Genomic DNA, 19990 nt, shown 5'->3' on the forward strand with positions numbered 1-19990 from the left:
CCTGCTGCCACCTATAGTCTGCAATGATTGCACATTTGCTATTTCAGAAAAGAGAGGTAATATTTCCAGAGAAATCAGCTAGAGTAGTATGTAGTGGATATATATGAATAAATATAGTATATGATGCCCTCTTGATTCCAACTGAAAATATGAAAAAGTTCATAGTTTGGGGTTTTGTTTTGAATTGTTGGGGTTTTTTTTCCTTTTTTCCCCCTTTTTTTCAAAGAAACCACATTATTAATGTGCAGAGCTCTGGGCTTTAGGGATCACTTGGATTCCTGGAGAGTTTCAGTTTTGTCTTTCTCCAAGTTAAAGCACATTTTAAATATGTCAGGGATGAAAGCCAATCACAGAAAAAATGAAATATTAAAAAAAGCTCCCATCCCTTGTGTCCAACTTCAAAGCAGATTTGTGCTTAGGACTGGGTAAGACAGTGAGCGAAAGAATGTTATTCAGTCAGAGGAACTCATTGTTTGCTTAGATCTTCCTCCTTTTTCCCTCATCATAAGCAAGATGCTTCATGGCTGCGCACATTCAACTCTAGCTGTGCCCAAGAGCTCATATCCCTCTCCCTGCAAAGGCAATGTCTCCATTTAGGTAATTCTACTCAGGCATATTTTCTGGGCATATTTTAGTATAACTTTTCTGGTCTCAGCATAAAGGTGGGGGAAGAAAAGCTGCTAGTCACAGATGCTGAGAGTACTGTTTTGGCAACAGATGTTAAGGTTAAAGGCCAAGCCATTTAAAATATTGATTGATTACATATATTTGCAAGCTAAGATGGTCAATGCATGAAGAGGCCCAAGATGCACAGTCCTGAAGTGAGATATGCTTCCAGGAGTAGTCATTCATAACAGCTCCAAAGGCTTCTGTGTGACTTCGGGTACTCAGAATGTTATATCTCACTGCCGAAAAAAAGGAAGAAAAACTGTAGAAGAAGTGAAATTGTAGAGGTATTGAAAATTATACTGAGCCTGAAATAGCAACTGCTCTTCCTCTCTTGACTTCTGCTGTAGAGCCCCCTAGTTTGCTGGGCAAAGGGATCCATGCAGTAAAGACAGCATTTCTCTGTCAAGTCTTCCTTTCTGTTAGGGCTTGGCAGTGGGAAAGGCTTTGTATCTTCTGCAGATACCTCCTCCTTCCCTGACCAAGGCAGTTCACTCTCTCTCTGCCTACCATTGCCAGTATTGCCTTCTAAAAGCACCATCTTTGGGCTTAACGTCCAGTAACATACTGTTAGGTAGTCATGGAATCAGAGTTGACAGCAGCTCTAAACTTAAAAGTGTATCAAGTCTGGAACAAAAATACACATATTAAAACTTTTTACAGTCAAAACGAATTCCAGTAGCAGCATAAATGGCTGATAGCATTCATAATGCCTAGAACAGTACACCCTGCACAGGGCCCATGACCAGAGAAAGATCTGTCCCTCTGAAGAAAATAATGTTCTGTTGGAGTGCCCTTTTTTTGCACTGCATAAGAGAAATAACTTTTAACTTTAAATAACTACCAATTTGGTTCTCAGTGACTCAACAGAAATGACTAATGTCTCACTGCAGACTCACATGGAATCTCGTATAAATCCCGTCTCCCATTGTGTGTGACACATGGCCCTCGAAATACTCTTAATTACAGGCAGGCACCCCATGCAAGCGAAGCAAGTCAACAATAAGGTTGATTCTTTGTGTTGGCTTGTGTTTCAGCTTTTTCACTATCCAGAAGCTTCAGGGATGGATGCAGCCCTCATCTGAATGGTAGGCTGTGCAGGCTCAGCACCCGACCCTGGAGCACACATTGCTCGGCCTGATGCCAGAGCAGCCTTGCAGCTCCCCCATTCCTCCCACTGGCCTTGGGTCTGAGGGATGCAAAAATCAGGACTCTGGGTTTGGTCTCATCTCCCTAGCAAGCAAGGCTTTATGTCATGATTTTGCTCCCCTCTCTATCCCCATGTGTGAGTGCCCTTCCCCACAGTATTTTTAAAAATTCGTTAGTGAAGCTAAACCACATTTGACAAACACGTCAGAGCTAATTGCATTCTGACAAGTTTCATGAACACTGGCAGCTGAATACCTGAGAGTGGCACCCAAAATTAGCATTCCCACTGCGGGAGAAACAGGCAGGGCTCAACTGTGACACATGCTGCTGGGCAGCAGGCTGCACACGTGTGGCGTCACATTTGTCACAGCGTCACAGAGGATACGGGGAGGGCTAGGTTTACCCTGCCATGCTTCAGCCGATGTTGCGGTGGGCTGCCGATCTAGCAATGCCAGGAACAGGGGGTGTCGATGCAAGGGAACCAGCAGCTTCTGGGGTGAGGCAGCATAAGTTGCGGTGTGGAAAGGGGGTCAGGGGGACAAGAGACATCCATGTGTCAAACCGAGGGTGAGTAAGGGTGTTGTGGTAAATAAAGACATAGGAAAAGGAAAACTCACTGATGAACAAGCCCTACAAGCCTCAGCACACATAAGCTCCAAGCAGGGGTCTTTTCCAGAGAAGGTGTGATCAGTAAGTCAAAAGATGGATAAACTCAGGGTGAATGGAAGGAGTCCTATTTTAAATAGGAGAGGAAACCCACAGCAGTACATCTTTTCAAGCCCAAGAGTGGGCAATTGGTGTCCACCCTGGTAGTTCCACAGGTGGGTAAACTCCTGCGTGGCAGAATCTCAGGGTGGTAGGGATTCTGGTTTCATTTGGATTCCTAAGGGGGTGGATTTGAGTGCATGGCATCATGCAGAACTGACACAGATGTGTAGGGTGGTTTTCTGAACATTTTCTTTCTTCTCTAGAGGGGCAAGCTGATTGTAGGTACTCTGCTGCTCCAACCCCTAACATTCTGTGACTGTGATTCTCTTCCACCACAAGCAGAGAGTTGAACTATCCTCAGCAGCTGAGACAGTGTGGAAGGGGCCAGGAGAGACCTTTCATGAACTTCAGCGGTGGGATTGTAAGAGAAACATTTGACTGTGTTTACTGGCTACCACACTGCTAAAACTACCTTTTGAGGAGTTTTGAGTTTTTTGGTTAGGTTATTGACAGAAGCCAGGATTAGTCTGCTAGCATTAGAGAGCATAAACATCTCTTTTTAGGTTCAGTAGTTTCCTTCAGGCTGTGCTGCCAATGTACATGAACTGTGTGTAGGAAATATGGCTGAAGTGTGAAATGACACTGTACAGTCAAGGTCAAATTGGTATTTGGCTCATCTTCCAAGCCCGGTAATTAATGTATGAACAGTGAAGATTTGGGGGAAGTGGAAACTATTGTATCATAAAATAGACTGAAGACACCAGTGGAAAAATTACATTTTCACAATGTAGCATCCTAGCTGCCGACTTACTGTTATCAGAAGAGGGTTTGAGAAATAAATCCTAGCATCACCTGGGAACATCTGACTTCCTAAAGCCCCTTCTGTCTGGCTTTCAGTGCACAAAGCAAGTTGGTTTCCCTGGCTGGTTGACAAATGTTCTGTCTAGCAGGAGACAGAGATGATGTGGTTCATTTTTGTTGCTTTAGATCTGTCAGCAGCTGAGGACTCATTGTTCATGAGAGATTTTTGACTCATCTGAAGTCCCTGACAAAGGTGGCTGGAATCTCGCCTTAGTGGGTCTGCCCTTCAATCACAGAAACAGCTGCTGGCCTTCAGCTGTGTCTTACCCACCCAGAGGGCTATCACATTCTCTAAGGCTCCAGATTTTCACGATGCTTTCTGTTTGTTCCATGTCACTGTGAGGATTTGAGACAAGTGCCATCCCGAACCCTGTCAGTGGCAACGGGACATGTCCCAGCATAGCTCCATCTTCCTGAGTGTGTCGCTCTGCACACAGTGAGGGGGAGAGGGAAGTTGAAGGCTATACAGGAGGAGAGAAGGCAAAGAAACTAGGCCTCAGCAGGGGCGTGGGGTCTTCTGTGCTGTAGCTGGACACTGTGGGAACTGGCAAACTTCATTTGCTCCCCACAGCCTTCAGAATACAGTGGCTGCTCTAGTCTTCTGTGTGCAGATTCCATGGGAGGCATGTCGCGCTGGGCCAGAACTCTAGGAGACGCATTGTAGACAAACCTTAAGAAGTGAGAAGGGCAGAGAAACTGAGAAATGGAGTAGACTTTTCCAAGAATTGCACTTAATAGGAGCCAGTCCTTAGTTCCCCCTGCCATGGGGGCGGCATTTGCAAACTGTTCTTCAGGCCAGGCAGCAGGTGCTTCTGCCATCTCCCCTTACTGCAGAGACCTGCCCTTGGAGCAGCCGTCACGCCGAAAGTCAGTATCGAGGCCCTGACCCCTGGAGAGCCTGAACTGCCTTAGTGCATGGCTTACCCTTTAGAAAGGAGACTGTAAGAAAAAATCCTAATCCCAGCATCTTAATCCAACAGTCGTGCACAAAGCTTCCTCAACAAAGTATGTGACTGAGGACATGACAGACCTGTGATTCTTGGTGCCTGACTGCCATGGTAAAGGAGAGTGGCTAGAATCCTAAAAAAGATGAACCCTAAATGCTCTTTCACTACCTCTGTGTAGTAGTAAATCTTTGGGTTTTGTGGCCTCGTTAAAGAGTTTTCTTCACTCCTCTTCACATTTCCTTTACTGAGGTTTCATTTGTATCAGTATGTGATATTTTTAAATGACTTAGGATGTCTAGCAGCGTACTAATTGAAAGTCAAATTAAAAATTCTTAAATGAACAACAAAAACCCACCCACAAATTTTGGTCCCCCTTACACAAACACAGTGCTCCAAGTTCAGTGTCTAATGTGATGCTGGTAAAGTATCATGTACCACTCTGCTGCCAATATGAACTCCATCATTCTGCAAACAGCGAGCACCCTGAATTCTCAGAAGTATGGTGAAGGCGAGCCAGGAGTCCTGCCAAATCCTGCCAGCTGCTAGGAGGAGTACTTACAGGTCTGTAGTCACAGCTAGAAAGAAGTGTACCATCTGAGAGGAGTGCAGGAAAGACACACGTGTACTGGGTCTCTGAGTGGGTGGCTCGCCCTGGCAGTATGACTCCCCCAACAGCGGTGTGTCTCAGCATCGGGTGAGTGGTAGGGAAGGAGTTGGGAACTCTCAAGGAATTACTTGGTTGCTTCTTTCCCTGCTTATTTTATTTTGCAAACTGATGTGTGTTCACAGGCATGTACAGTGGTTCCAGCGCTAACCATAACGGCCCCTCACCAGGCATATTGCCGCCTCCTCATGACATCCCTTCAAGACACCATCCACTCGACTCTGCCCTTTCCAGTCCACATCACCATCAGTCGCCACTGGAGAGTGCCAGGGAAGGGTACGTGTGTGAAACATGCTTGGCCTCTGTCTGGCATGATAATGAATGATTAATTGTTGATTTTACTTTGCATGCATGCTGTTCAAATGGAAAACACTGGCCCAAACTAAGCAATTTGGTTTAGTTTAGAATCAGAATAATTTAGTTTGGAAGGCACCTCAGAAAGTCATGTGGTCCATCCCCAGGGCAAAGCAGGGCAAACTTTGACATCACTGTCAGGCTGCTCTGGGCCTTTCCCTTTGTCTTCAGCAAAACACACTGACATTTGTTTTCTTCATAGCACGCAATTGCATTTAGATTTTACTATTTAAAAAAAAAAATTCCTTCATAATTTCTCATAGGTTTGGGTAAGTGAAGAGAACTTTTCTCAGCGAAAATGAGAAATCTCTTACAGGGTAACAACCCAAAGTATGACTCGCTCGGGAATAAGGCAGCGTTTGCCTTAGATTTATTTAATGTCAGAGAGGCAGGCTTTCTCACTTCCCTGCTCTCTGATAAGATTTTCTGTAATACATCTCTCAGCAGAAGGCACTGACTAGTAAGATCCTAGTCAGGGAAGAGTGCAGTATCACACTGAATGTCTGGATTGCATTGCTACGTTGTAGTTCGAATTGCATGGCTACAGTATCTGATATTTCTAAAGCACCATATCCTCAAGGATCTTGTAACATCTTCTCAACAGCAAAGAAGCCACAAAACTGTGCTCTAATCTTTCTGCTCAGATTTTTTTTTTTTTTGGTGCCTAGTTTCATGTGAATTAAACATCAAATTTACAGTTTTTCTTCCTAGCAGCTTGGACAGGCAGGGGACTCTGATTTTGCTTTACTGAGGGGAACTTGGGATCCGGAGAGATTAAGAGGATTTTTTTTTTCCTAAAAATGTGTTTGGATTCTTTAGCAAATACAACATTGGACACAGCGTTCTTCCATCCTAGTCCAGGATGGACCATCCCTTCTTTTCTATGAGGAAAGGAAAGCACAAGGTTTTAATCGTATACTTTAAGCAAAGGGCAGAAGGCAGAGTGTATGTGGCATGGAAAGGGTACAATAAACAAAATTGGGCCTGGGGGAGTTGAAGAACAATCTAATTGAGGAAATTCAATTAGGAACAAGTTACTTAATTTTTTTTTCTTAATTGGAGGGAGAATGCTATCACGAGCTAAGCTTCTACACCCATTTCCTCCTTCAGCTATCTCTTCTGCTCTGCCAGTAGCAGGTGCCAGTGCCCCCTCCCAATGCATGACACATATCTGCCCATCATAGGACAAGACTTCTCCTGACCCTGTCACATAAGATGCCTGTGCCCGACCCTGCTCCTCTCCTGCCGTACCCTGCATTCCCAACCTTGGACCTCCCATTGGCAGGGTCATGGCCAACATGAGGCACTAGACATGCTGATATAGGTGGAAATTATACCAAGTAAACAGAAAGTTTCTGTAGCGGAGGAGGCAGTGAGCACAAATGGGAGGAATGGCGACAGAGACAGCATGAAGTGAAGCTGTTCTTTCCCAGCAGAATGGGGGCGTAGGATCGCTTCCTCTCCCTGCTGCCCAGTGCACTGCTCAGCTCCTTCCTCTTTGAATTGGGTCTAGGATGAGCTTCCTAGGGGAGCTGCAGCAAAAAATCCCAACCAAGAACGAACTAAACTAAGGATATACTGCAGGAAGGATTTAACAGGCTGTCAGTAAGGTGGATTTGTTTCTAAGGCAATTCACAGTTTGGTACTGATAATAAGAACTGAAAGCAATGACTTGATCAGAACGAGGGCAACAGTTTTCTGGTTTGAGGGAACTGAAGCTCCCACGTGAATTGTCCTTGCTGCCCCTTGTGTCTCCGTTCCAGAGCACAGCACTTCTCTTTCCAGGAGAAACACCGTGCTGAGTGAACTGAGTTTGTCACTGAGCTCCTTCAACAGACATTTGGATCATTTACTTAGGCCGAAGTTTACATCAGACTTGTCTCTGCTCTTCTCAGTTCTAGTGCAACAGGCATTCTTTTTGAGAGGAGACAACAGTGCTGATTTATTTTGTCGGTGCTTATATACTTAGGTAATGTAAAGTCTTTGCAGAAACACCATAGTTAATAACCTATGGCAAAATGTATGAGTGAGATGATAACAGCTTTCTACCCATGAACCAAGCCTCAGGAAATTAAAGAGTGGAATGTATTTTTGAGTAGTTATTTTAAAACAGGGTATCTAGTTTCATGACATAATTATTTGGATTTTTTCAGCATCTCAAATACCATTTTCTAAACTCAAAATAATCTGTATTCAGTACTGTCATACCCAGTCCAAGATCCATCTGCTATATTTTGTTTATACTTACATTATTAATGACTGCTGAAATAAAGCCCACGCATGACATTTTAATTGCAATACAGAAACTTAGTGTGAACTAATCGTCCTTGAATTTCATTTAGCACAGTTTTGTTTAAAGCATTCATCCATTTAACTGAACGAAATCACTTAATAATCTAATGTTTGGAGCCACTGAATTATAGAACTGTTATACTTTGGTCACTTCATAGCAGCGTGCCGTTACTCATACAAAATATATGTGGTTTACAATAGGAAAGGAACACCTAACACTACCTTTCTACGTATCAACTGCTCCAGCATTCTGGCACACATATAATGTTTTGCCTCATTTGTCAGCTGTCTCAGCATTCACGTTTAAGTAAATGCAAAGAATTTCTATACTGTGAATCAGTACGATGACAAGACTGGATGGCATAGTTTAAGTCTGTGGAATGAACCAAATGATTACTATCAAGAAATCTAATTACTGAGTCATCAGATGTGCAAGATGCCAAAAAGTGCATGAGGCAGAGTACAAATAGTCTACTCAAGTTTGACACAAGATTCAGATTTTGATTTAAAGGCTTTTTCTTTTTTTTAATTTAAAAATCCCCTATGTTATACTATCCTTTGCCAAAGTCAATACCAAGTGCAGCAGTCAATTTTCCCAAATGGTTTGCTAAGACATTTAAATAGTTTGACAAAATTATCTAATTCACTTGAAAATGTTCTAACAAAATCTGACTTCATTACCAAATGTATTTATTCTGGCTTTATACAATCTGAAGAGTATTTTTTCAAATTCTGGTATGAAGTATATGCTAGACCAAAAAATTTCACTTATATTGATATTAATTAAACTAAAAGTTTGTGACTGAGAAATATTTTGGCATCCAGAAAGAGGGCTTGTCATGATCCAAGTTTAAATATATTTATTTTTTATTTCAGATAGCAAAGGTTTATTTTAACATTTCTTGTAGCATATGCCATTTATAATGTTGAGCTCGGTTTCGTTTTGCCCATTGCAAAAATAGTCTATTTTGATTTGTAGCAGAATGAAGAGAGAAAAACAGCTTTCAGTATTAAATCTGAGGCTAATGTTGCATTTGGCTTGCTTTCTACTATTTTTTAAGCTGTTATTATCTAAGTAATCTAAAAGCATACTTAGTTTAATTTGTAAGCTATCTCTGTAAATTCCAGTTTAGAATATTCTGTGTGATAAATTATCAGCTCAAATAAAACTGATATGACTGGAGTTAAGTGAGTTTGAGTGGTGGCACCAAGTTAGGGATTTGCACCAATTTAGCTTAATGACTTAACAAGGTCACTTTGTAGGATCTGAACACGGTCCCTCTATATGTGACTGTGAGAGCCTCTGTCACTTGTGTCGCCCATAACAAACAGCACTTATGTTCTCAGAAGAAACTGGGGGCACTGACAAATAAGAACTTTATTGGGAAGGTGATGTGTCTCCGAGGGAAAGGAAAGTGAAACTATTTTCTTATATTCCTGTGGTAATTTAGGTCATTTCTGCTCTGTAAACACAACACTAAATGAAGAACTAGTGGCATTAAGACATCTGTAATGTCCGTAGGTGATGATTAATGAGAACTCTCAACCCAGTCTTGTGAGCCTTTAATATAAAGGAATAAGTAGGCAAGGTTAGAGGAAGTAGCTTACACAACTCCCTTTTGCTGGAGCTTCTACTAGCTAGCTGTGACTAGTACAAGCTGTGTTCCAGACCCTCGTGGAGATCCACTTACCCACACAAAAATCACAATAAACAGGACTTAAAAACAATCAAGCAAAACCAGATATTTTAATCAGGCTGTTTAAACATCAGAATGTTAGTTTCCTTGCTTCTTAGCACCTGTTAATTCAAATACCACAGAAATACCTAAATGTCAAGAGTTGTCTGTTAAAAAATTAGTTCTTTGTTTCTCTTAACATAAAGTAACACAAAGTACACAGAAGCCCCCTTCTTGCTCAACCAGGGAACACCAGATTTGAAATTTCTGATATTTTAAAGGTCGAAAACAAATACGCTGGATAAAATCTCGTGTGTTAGATTTAGATAAGTACAACTATCATGTTATACTTTGGCAGTAAGAGTCTGTAAGCCAGCTCCTACCCACGCTTCAGCCCTGTTAGATACTTTGCCAGGACCCTGTAAGGTGCCTCCATGTCAAAGAGGAATCTGGTCCAGCCCCCTCTACCTTCTCTTGGTGAGCTGCAGAGCTGGGAGAAGGCACCCACCGACAACCCCAGTTCTCTGCGCTGGGATTGGTTTTGGCTTCAGCTTTGCTGGTAGATGATGATGGCCTATAACGGGTTTGGTGGGTGCTTGCTCATCAGATGGGACCAGATACAAATTGTGGCTCTAAGAGTTTCACTGTTATTTGCAAGCAGCTAGTTTTCTGGACCATGACTGTTTCTGGGATAAGATTTAAGAAATTGCTCTAAAACCAGTAAAAGAAATGGGAGAAATTCTTTTCAATATATTAGGCTTTTCAATATATTAGGCTATCTCCTTAAACTGCCAGAATCCAGGCCAGGTAGGAAAACACAGTTTTGTATCTAATTCTCCTTACTTTAAGAGATAATTATGTGTTCTGACTACTTACATCTATTTTTTCTTAATCTTCGTAAGTTTGTGAGCTTACATAAATAAATTGACTAGGAACTGGCGTGTTGCTAGAGTCTTTGTAGGAAACGAACTTTTACCCTGTGGAAGTACTCTGGAGAACTGAATACCTACACAGTTTTTATTGCAGTTCCTAGGACCAAGGAGATACATCACTCATTCACTGTGGATTCCACTGGAGAATACTCTTCATTTATAATAGAATACACAAGTCAGTGTTTTAGTCATTCTTTCAAAAGCACTAAAACCAATAACAAGAAACAGATATCTCTGACAGCTGAAAACATTTTCAGTGGGGGAAGCCAAGAACCCATCATAATTTATCTCAGTGTTATGGATCTGAGCACGCAAAAGGGGCATCGGTACATCTGCCCAAAGAAAGAACAATGTACAGGTGCGGAGCTGAGGTTCATGTAACAAAGAGAATCAGTAATTAAAAGCATCTGGTTTCAAATCCCAAGTCATTTATCTCATTGTAGAAAATGTGATCAGGATTCATTTATAATCATGTCCAGATAGGCTTATACAGTTTTTTCTTCCCCAAAAGCAAAATTAGCACTAGCATAGGCTTACTTCTACAATACATGGTTAGAATAACCTAGTGCTTGATTGGGGGTAAAATATTGTTTGGCCATCAGCAGCAATAGGTGGGCATGTATTTCGCTGGTGTTTCTGAGAGGGCTGGATTGACGCTCATTAGAGAGCCTTCATCAGTACTTCTCAGAGTCAGTGCTGTTGCCTGCCCAGAAGTGATGCTGTAAGCAAAACTATCTTAGAGTAAGAAATAAGAGTTACAGGAGAAGGTGAGAGGTTAAAGGAGTTGGTCAGAGTAATTCAGCATTTGAGATGGATTCAACCACAGCTCTTCTGCACTGCATTACTGATTTTAGTCATTACTGGTTTTATTCGCAGTTAAGTTTAACATCTGTAAAGCTGATTTTTTTCTTCTCTTTTTTTTTTTCAAATTTTGTTTTGCTTTTTAAGCAAAACTTCAGCCATTAGATGTAAACCATATACATCAAACACAATGATTTATCATGGTATAACAAATGATTAAGTTATCTTAACATCTCCCACTACTCAGCACAGTACCTTTTAGACAGGAAACTTGAAGAAAGCAGACATCAGCTACCTGTACAGAATCTACCTGCACCTGCAAGCATCTTTCTGCATACTTGCCAGAGAATAATGACATTAAATGACTAAAATAAGATAGATCAGTCAAGCATGCAGGACATGCCGGATAATATTGAGTAGACAGTATCTGTGTTCGATTGCATGTCTTTGTAATTGACTTCCTGGCAATCCCTTGAACCTAAGGGAGTGCTTTTTATTTAAACATGTTTTGATATTTCTTTGACCACATTAATAAGGATTTTTTTTTAACTTTTGAAATGTATTTTCCTGCTAGATTGTTAGCAAGAATAAGTTTTCAAATTTCCTTTATGTGTAGTGGCTTCCACTGTAGTGACTCATCAGCTTAATTTCAAAGATTATTGAACAAATCCTTATAAATAAAAACATCTTTTAGATTGGCACAGTTCCCTTAATAATCACTATGACTAAATGCTCTGCAGAAATTGCACGTATCAGGTCAGAACCACTGCAGAGATAGTCATTTAACATCGAGGAAGTGTGTTTTGAATGTACCAGGAAAGGACTCCTTTGGCTCCTGTGTAATTCTGAACCCGAAGCTGTTGTCATATCACTGTATTATTAAAAACATTCTAAAGCAATTAAATGACGTAAGACTCCTCAGTCACATTAAAGGTCCTATGGATAGTATTCCCCACGATGTCTATGAAGGTGCTCTTACTCCTCAGAGTAAGGAGTAAGCTTACTAACTAACTAGCTCCTGCACTCATTGTACAGGCATTTGTGGACACTGCTCAGAGTGTGGGTGAGTGAAGATGCAGAACTGGATTGAGGTAATCCAAGGCAATATTCTGAATGGAAAATAGTATCTCCTGTTTATCTAGAAGCTCAGAAAAGACTGACATTGCCTCCGTGCTACTTTAAAGAGGTTACACACAGAGGTTTGTCACCTGTTGTGTCTCTAGCAGAGCCAGGAATAGAGCCTGAATCTCTTTACCAGCAGCCTCCTACTCAAGCTGGCCACAAGCACAGCAAGAAAAGAGAAAATCAGAAACACGGTGTCGGATCTTGCAGTCATGGAGCAGAGACTGAGGCCTTGTGTCACAGCCCAGTGACTCGTTTGCTCTTTGTTTATAGAAAAGGGTAATAAAATGCAATGATGCCCAGCAAGGTTGAAGGATTTATTTTATATCAGGGAGAGGGGGGAAGAGGAGAAAGGAAAAAAGAGGGAGAGAAGGAAAAGATTCCTTGCATTCCAGGAATGTAGCCAGAGGCACCTGGCAGTGATTAGTGCAAAGGTTCACCAAACTTCAGATAGAGTCCATCTTATAAAAAAAAAAAAGGTTAAAAAAAAGTGAACGGTATAACTGTTTCCTGAGCATGTGCTGACAGAAATTCCCGTAGGGCAAGACCCAGAACAGAAACACGTGGCAAGAGATTGGGCGCTATCCAGAGACCAGATTAGCAGAGCTTTACACATCATTTTTAATATTATCGTAAGAGATGAAAATCAGTGTTAACTTTTTTTTCCATTTAAAAAAAAATAATCTCCTGGTCCTGGAACTGAATTGGACTTTCTCACAATATAACGAACTATAACGCTTGGGGAGAGATTTTATGAATGAAATGGTTGGCATGTCAAGTTTTATGGTAGAACCTGGCTTCATGGAAAATCTCAGTTTTTGTAGCTAGCTGCATTACTGTATGAGTCACCTAAGATAAAACACGGAACTTCTTTGCTTTGTGCTTCTTACTCTGGTGTTTTACTGTATATTTTTCTTCGTATTAATATGAGTTAAACATAATTCTCAAAGTCAGGATTGTTTGATATGGTGATACACGATGCATGAGAACTACTTTGCAGAATGGTCTTATAACCTGAAATTATTTGAGATAAAGGACAGATGTTTTTCAGTCTGGATTTAGCCGTGCTTCCACTGAACTCAATGGGAGACGGGTTGAGGTTCTTTGTCTAGCTGAGGAATCTGCCAATCAAGCCACCACATCATTAAAAAACCCCAAACCCAGACAGTTTTCATATTGGAAACATCAGTATCGTAGATATTTCTATTTTGGAGTTACACTTCATTCCCACTTGCCATTCATGAATCTTAGTTTGAATTTATTTTCACTATATTTCAAATTCCAATTACATTCAGCATTTACTAATTAAGTATACTGTGTGTAGTTTTTGGCAGTAAAGAGATGATCAACAGGATCATGAAAAAGTCTATCTTAAACCATCTCAAAATTTGGCTTTACAACATCTTACTCTGTGTTAACTTGTCCAGGAAATGCTGTTGAACAAAGACTGGCTAAAGCAAAGTGCAAATTTTTTTTTTTTTCTCAGATTAAGTACTGTGAATGAATATAGAAAATATACATCTAGCCATCTTGACAGAAAGCTCAAAAATCAATGTTCATATGTATTTTTTTTGTTCTTTATTTTGCAATAATATTGGAACAATACATTTGGTGTGAATTATTACATTTGGTGTGAAAATGCATGAACTGTTACACACCACTGCCTACTTTGGGAGGCTGAAAATGGAGGGGCAGGATAAATAATTCCAAACAAGGTAATAATATTTGTACGCTACCAGATGTCTTTTCTGAAGCTCACTGCTAGCTCGTGGTGTACCTAGATAGTTCCCTCACATAGACCGTACTTACAATTTAATATGAACTCTCACCATTTAAACATGATTATAAGAAAATTTATATTAAAGTCTTACTGGGATTTCTCTTTGAGATTCCTAAAGGTATGCCCTTTATAAAATGAGAGGGAAGGCAGATTGCTATCTTCTATGTTTTGATTTTTTCATTTTCTTTTTAAAAAAATCCTGTTAAGATAGAGATTTCTGAGCATTCCCTTTGATGTGAGTGAGAAATGCTCTACAGCGGATTGAGGAATTGGCTCGTCTACATCTAGCAGTTTCCTGGCTCTTTGTGGGTAGTATCCCTTCTGGCTTCAGGAGCTTTCCTTAGGAAGGGCTGTGAAGCCAAGTATTTTAAGATAGTATTTAGCACGTTGGCGAAATGCGCTCAGGACCATAAAAAAGTATGTTACCAAGTTAGGATCAGTTCTTCCAATAGTTTTCTGTTGGTTATGTGGAAGAAGGTATTACCTAAACAAGATTTTCCTGATTAGTCCTTTTACTTAATTGTCTACTGATGGATCCTCAGGAAAGGAATGCATTAACTTTGCAATTCCACCTGAAATCATGGGCCTCTCAAGACTAGTATTACATCTTCAGCGCCATCTTACACATGATGCTTCAAAGGGAATTTTAAAAAACCCACAATACCTGGTCAATCATACCAAGTTGTATGATGAGTGACGAGAGAGGAGAATTCCTCTCTGCCTTCTTGGGCGATCAGTTTACATCCTGAAGCACAAGATTTGATTACCCCTTGCTTAGTATGGAAATGTTGGTTTTGGCCATTAAATTATCCAATCCCTTTTTAAAAAACTAGGTATTTTGTTTGATTTTGTGAGTTCCTGTGGCTATGAATGCCACAGGCCAGCGCATGCTGTGTGAGCAAAATGTCCCTTTTGTTGCAAGCCAACCTGCTTCTCTCTGTGATGCGTGCCCTGTTGCTCCCATGCCTTGGACAGGGTGGAGAGGAGGCTGCCTCCTGCACTGCACCCTTGGAAGCTGAAAAACTGCATTTTAAATTCTCTTCTTTCAGTGGCATGCTTTTAGCTTTGGCAGTTTTACAGTGAAAAAAAAACAAGCTGTCTTACTCTTCCAGTACATATTGAGCCATGAATCTTCAGGTGAAAAAACTTTCCTACTTGCATCATACATTACATACAGCAAAGTTTTCAGCACTAACAGTTTCATCAGTAGGCAACTGGAAAACTACTGGATTCAGAGAGGGCTTGCTTGTAACTTCGTTAGTGTCTCTAGCAGGTAGTGGCTTGGAATAAGGTAAATGCATGGTTAACAGGTTACCTTTCGTGTAAGGGACATGTGGTTCCTGACAGTGAAATAGTAAAAGACTTGCAGTGGGTTAATTTGTTGTTTGAGTGACTGTTTTACCAACATACAGCCTTGTAAGCCAGGACAGACCCTATCAACAGTCGGACTGCATCAGCAGTGCAAGCCAGTTGTAAGAACTGTTAATTCTTCTTAGATCTGTCACAAGGTTAGAGAGACAGCAAGAAGATTTATGCTCCTGAACAGATATACTCTGTCTAGCCAGGAGCCCTCAAAGTTAATGAATTAATGAAGGATAAGGACTTTTTTGTATGTGTGTGAAGAGTATTTATTTATATCTCTCTGTATATAGCTATATATATTAGCACAGCTATATATTAAAAGGCCCCAGACCTGCAAATTTACTGAATTATACAAGTTACAATTAAAGTAAAATATATGGTATATATTTATTATTCATATCCAAAGCAAAGCAAACTGGTTGTAGTACGGTATTAACAGGAAATGTCCAGGCTATTAGTTATTGAAACATATATGCCTGTGCTACTGCTGAGTATGCCTGTATCCAGCTGAGTTCCTGGTGCAAGTAGTTTAGCGTTTCTTCTTCTACACTGAAGGCATCTCCTTTTAAACTCTTTTCTGTTGTTAATGCATTATATATTTAATTTTTATCAGGAATGATTCCTCCCTCTTTTAACAACCTGAGTATCACAGCAACCTAATTAGCAGGCAGATATTCAGGAGAGAATTAAAAACACAGTGCTGGGAACGGGGCAGTTAGCTGATGGAAAAAGCCTCTCCTTGAGCACGCCAGAGCACATTCACACATGCATAGACACACACGCACAAAATAATATTTTAGAGACCACCTTGAGCTGTAGGCAGTGATGAATATTTTAAAGAGATAAATCCCCATGTTGATCACTTGTGTGAATATAGCCAGATTTCTCTGCTGAGCAAGGCTGTTTCCTAGCTAAAAAATGTACCTTAACTTATGGGAAACATGTTAAATTCCCTTTTGGGGAGAAACTGAGCAGAACGTAGTAGGTTTTATAGTCACCTGCTCAACTGTGTGAAACTCTCTTTATGCAGAGAAGGCAGCGAGGGTCAAATGTTACACGCAGCTTTCAGGGTTCCTGTGCTACAGTGAGTTCCTAGGATACTGCCTGCCCGCAGCCAGCTATGTTTGCTGAGCTCCAGCATCGTGACCGAGGTGCCGAGAGGCAGCAGCAAGCTGGCAGCTCCCCCGGCCAGAGCGGGGCCCCGCAGCCCTCCGCACCCCTCCTGCCTCACCTGACGAACCTCACCTGCTCCCACGCTGTCACTGCAAACCCTTCAAGGCACAAACGCTGCCACAACTGTTGAGCTCACACGCGGGACAAACACGAATGCAAGTGTGTGAACGGGGAGAAGCTCTGCTTTACAAATAACAGTAAGAACTGTGAAATTCTTCTCACATGGTTAGGATTTACATAGCCTCTGGGAGTAGTTAAACTGGGTAGGGAAAAAGAGATTTTCAGCATTCACACAGCTGGGCACCTTAAATGCACCATTTTTGTTTGCCCTGCAACGTATTTGCATAGAATTGCTCGACACTCGTAACAAAGCACTGGCCAGAGAGCAGCCCGGCGGGGCCCTATGGGGTGCTGGATTTCCCAGCAGTAGCCAGGACAAGACATTTCAAGAGAAGGCAGAGGAAACCCAACACAGGCAGTTGCAGAGTACTCACTCACCAGAAGTATTTTCCTCCCTCATTCAGAGTGGTTTCTGGCTCATAGAGGCCTTGGAGCTTTTAGTACATCTTTTGTTTCTCTTTTAAATGTGTGTGTGGTCATTACCCATATAAATGTCACTATCACAATCTTTTTTAGCTATTATCTTTCCAGTGAAAACAACTGCACTCTTTTTATTCTCCTTTCAGACAGAAGCATTTCCAGGCTTCTAATAGCATTTCTAGCCTGTCCAGGACAATGTCTCCGTGTGCGCTGTTTGAGGGGGCTGGTGACCATTTTGTAATTTTTGGTTGTGCTTTGCTGGCACTCGCTTGCAGCCTTGGAAGAGATGGTAGCAAAGGGTTTTCTGTCGGTGCCAGCAGATAACGTCAGCCCCATCTTCATGCAACGGTTTACCACAGACATGCATTTGAGAGCATTTGCAAAAGATACAGCTTGTAGCTGGGCTGCACGACAGCTCATTTGTGTTAAACTTGAGACCTTTGAGGAAAAACTACGGCCACATGGGAGCTGACCTTAGCTGCTTCTCAGCAAATAAACTCAGTATTTTTCCCCAAGCATCTGCTCTTCTGCAGTTGACTCCAAACAGCATCTTCTGTCTCTGACCTGAAGAGGGCACAGGTGGCCCCTGCACTCCCCTCATCCCTTTTTAGCACCTCTGTAGCTCCAGGACCTTACCCTCACGCAGGGCCAGGGCCAGCCTAATTCTGCTGCTGAGCTCTCTTTAATATGCACTTAAACCAAAATATAGGTAAGATTTTTTCTTCTTTACTTGCGGACTCTTAAAATTCAACTTTAGTCCTCTTTATTTTACGTATTGCTGGTCGTGACTTATTCAGGCGGGGCATTATCTTTATTACAAAAGAATTATTGTCCAGTTCCTAAATATTTGACTTGAAAATACCCTTGCCTTCGCCCTTTTAACAATACTGGTTTAACTGTTCAGTTTAGCTTGGGGATATTCAGAGCCTCTGTGGTTTTTATTATAAGCCTTATTTTCCTACTTTGGGAGATGAAATTATTTCAGCATAGGATGAGCTTTGACTGGTTGATTTATTTAAGCTCCTTTTAATAGAGTGTCACTGTGACAGCTTTTGGCAGTGTTCCTCTGCCTCTCATGTTAAATTTGATGAAGCTGTTGTCACCATTATTTCACAGTTCATCTATATTTACCTCTTGAACACTCCCATGTAGTGCTTAGCCCTTAAGTTTAGCACAGCCTCACTCCCCAAGTTTAATCCTAACTGCCCCAAGAAGCAGTCATGTAAAGTGGTGGGGAAATGCTATTGCAAATCATGTTTTATGGTGTTTAAACGGCTTTTGCAATGGTAGAGGAAGACACTAGCGACAGATTTAATTTCATTTTGAGTTGATTCTTTGTACACCTGCAGTGGTTTGTGCTCAATACTTTCTTCCAGCTAGGTGACGTGTTGTAACCTGCAGGTATTTTATTTCTATGCCTCAGGACCAGTAGCTGTAAAATTTCAGAAGGGTGGCTCTCAGACAGGTCTATTTTCTCATGCCTGAAGATTCTACTGCTTCTCAAAGAGTCGCTGCTTATGTTTAGCAAAAGCTCCAGAGGTGGCAGAGGGTACATGGTGAACATAATGTCCACAGAGCCCGCACAAGTGACAGCGTAGCACTGCGCTGTGGAGCAACGGGCCATTTGTCACAGCTCCTGTAGGAGGGTAAAAGATCCGGTTCTACCTGTTCACTGCTTTATAGGGTTAGTTTCACACAACTCTAAAAGAGGCTTTTCTGTGAATGGCTAGGGTTTTGGTCCCCTCTTCTGCACCATGCTGGGCCAGCTGCTGTTCCATCCCCTGGTGGGACGCTGGTGTTGTGGCACTGTAGCTTCTCTGTTCCACTGGTGGCAGAGGATGCCCAGGGACTTCATGGAAGTGGGTTAGTGAGGCTTCTCCTTGGCTGCTCCAGCTCCTTGTGGGAGTATTGGGTGAGGGTCTGTGCCCCAAGCAGGATTGCTCCAGCACTGCTGTGCTGGCCTGAGTCCGAGACATCTGGGAATTTTCCATCTCTCAGGTACAGCCACTTCTCAGTCTTCCACTGAGCAGTACTGCCACAAGCAAACACTTATTCAGGCTTTTTCTTTGGAAGGATGGTACCATCTGTTGCATCTGTATTTCTAAGTCTAAAAAATCCTACATGAGGAATAACTGAAACTAATGCTTTTCATTGTCTTGGCTGAAACTTGGATGTAAAACTTTACCCTGTTATAGCTATGAAGACCCTTAAAAATTTACTTGTATATACTCGCTTTAATGACATTCTCCACTTCTGTTTTCTCCACATTTCTTGGCTCATGAAAATTTGAATTAAATCTGAGCTATGTCTAAGTTGCTTACTGAGGAGTGGTGTCGTTTTGATCCTGTCATTATGGCAAGTACAGAAAGTCAGTTTTAAGGAAGAGAAATCTTTTCTAACTCCCTTTCCTCCTAATGAATACCTGAAAGCAGCACTGTGTTGTTATCGTTTTGTTGGGGTTTTTTTACAATACAGTTTCTAACTGCAAAATAAATGTTTCTATAGTTTGGTCATCATGGAAACAGGCCTTCCAAGTATTTCATTTAATTTTCCCATACTGTGCTGTGATATGTGACATGTTTCTGTATTTTCTTTTTCTAGGCTTGCTCCCAACATAATCTCGCCACTTGTCAGCCCCCTGAAAGCATTAGTTCCACCTTCCCTATTGCAAAAACACAGCTCTCCATCATCGCACAGCCAGTCACCAAATGGGCAGCAATTTTCTGGAGTACCAAATAAACCATACGCTCAATTTCAGAACCAGTCTGTACAGCAGGGATCTCAAGGTAATTCTTCCTTTTTTTTCTCTTTCTCTCTTTCTCTCTCTTTCTCTCTCTTTCTCTTTCTCTTTCTCTTTCTCTTTCTCTTTCTCTTTCTCTTTCTCTTTCTCTTTCTCTTTCTCTTTCTCTTTCTCTTTCTCTTTCTCTTTCTCTTTCTCGTTCTCTTTCTCTTTCTCTTTCTCT

The 19990-nt window shown here is 41.5% G+C and overlaps 1 protein-coding gene across 1 annotated transcript in view; it reads left to right on the forward strand.

Moving 5' to 3' along the window:
• The window catches only part of GLIS1 (GLIS family zinc finger 1), a gene marked incomplete at its 5' end in the record, with an annotated part of 40517 nt that overhangs the window by 9722 nt on the left and 10805 nt on the right, over positions 1-19990 (forward strand). Inside the window, 2 exons of the mRNA XM_009873261.1 lie at positions 5121-5271; positions 19629-19813. Of these exons, the coding sequence (XP_009871563.1) occupies positions 5121-5271; positions 19629-19813 (336 nt within the window). The remainder of the gene's footprint in view (positions 1-5120; positions 5272-19628; positions 19814-19990) is intronic.

Source organism: Apaloderma vittatum, unplaced genomic scaffold (genome assembly GCF_000703405.1).
Source record: "Apaloderma vittatum isolate BGI_N311 unplaced genomic scaffold, ASM70340v1 scaffold43037, whole genome shotgun sequence".
In the NCBI taxonomy this organism is placed as follows: domain Eukaryota; kingdom Metazoa; phylum Chordata; class Aves; order Trogoniformes; family Trogonidae; genus Apaloderma; species Apaloderma vittatum.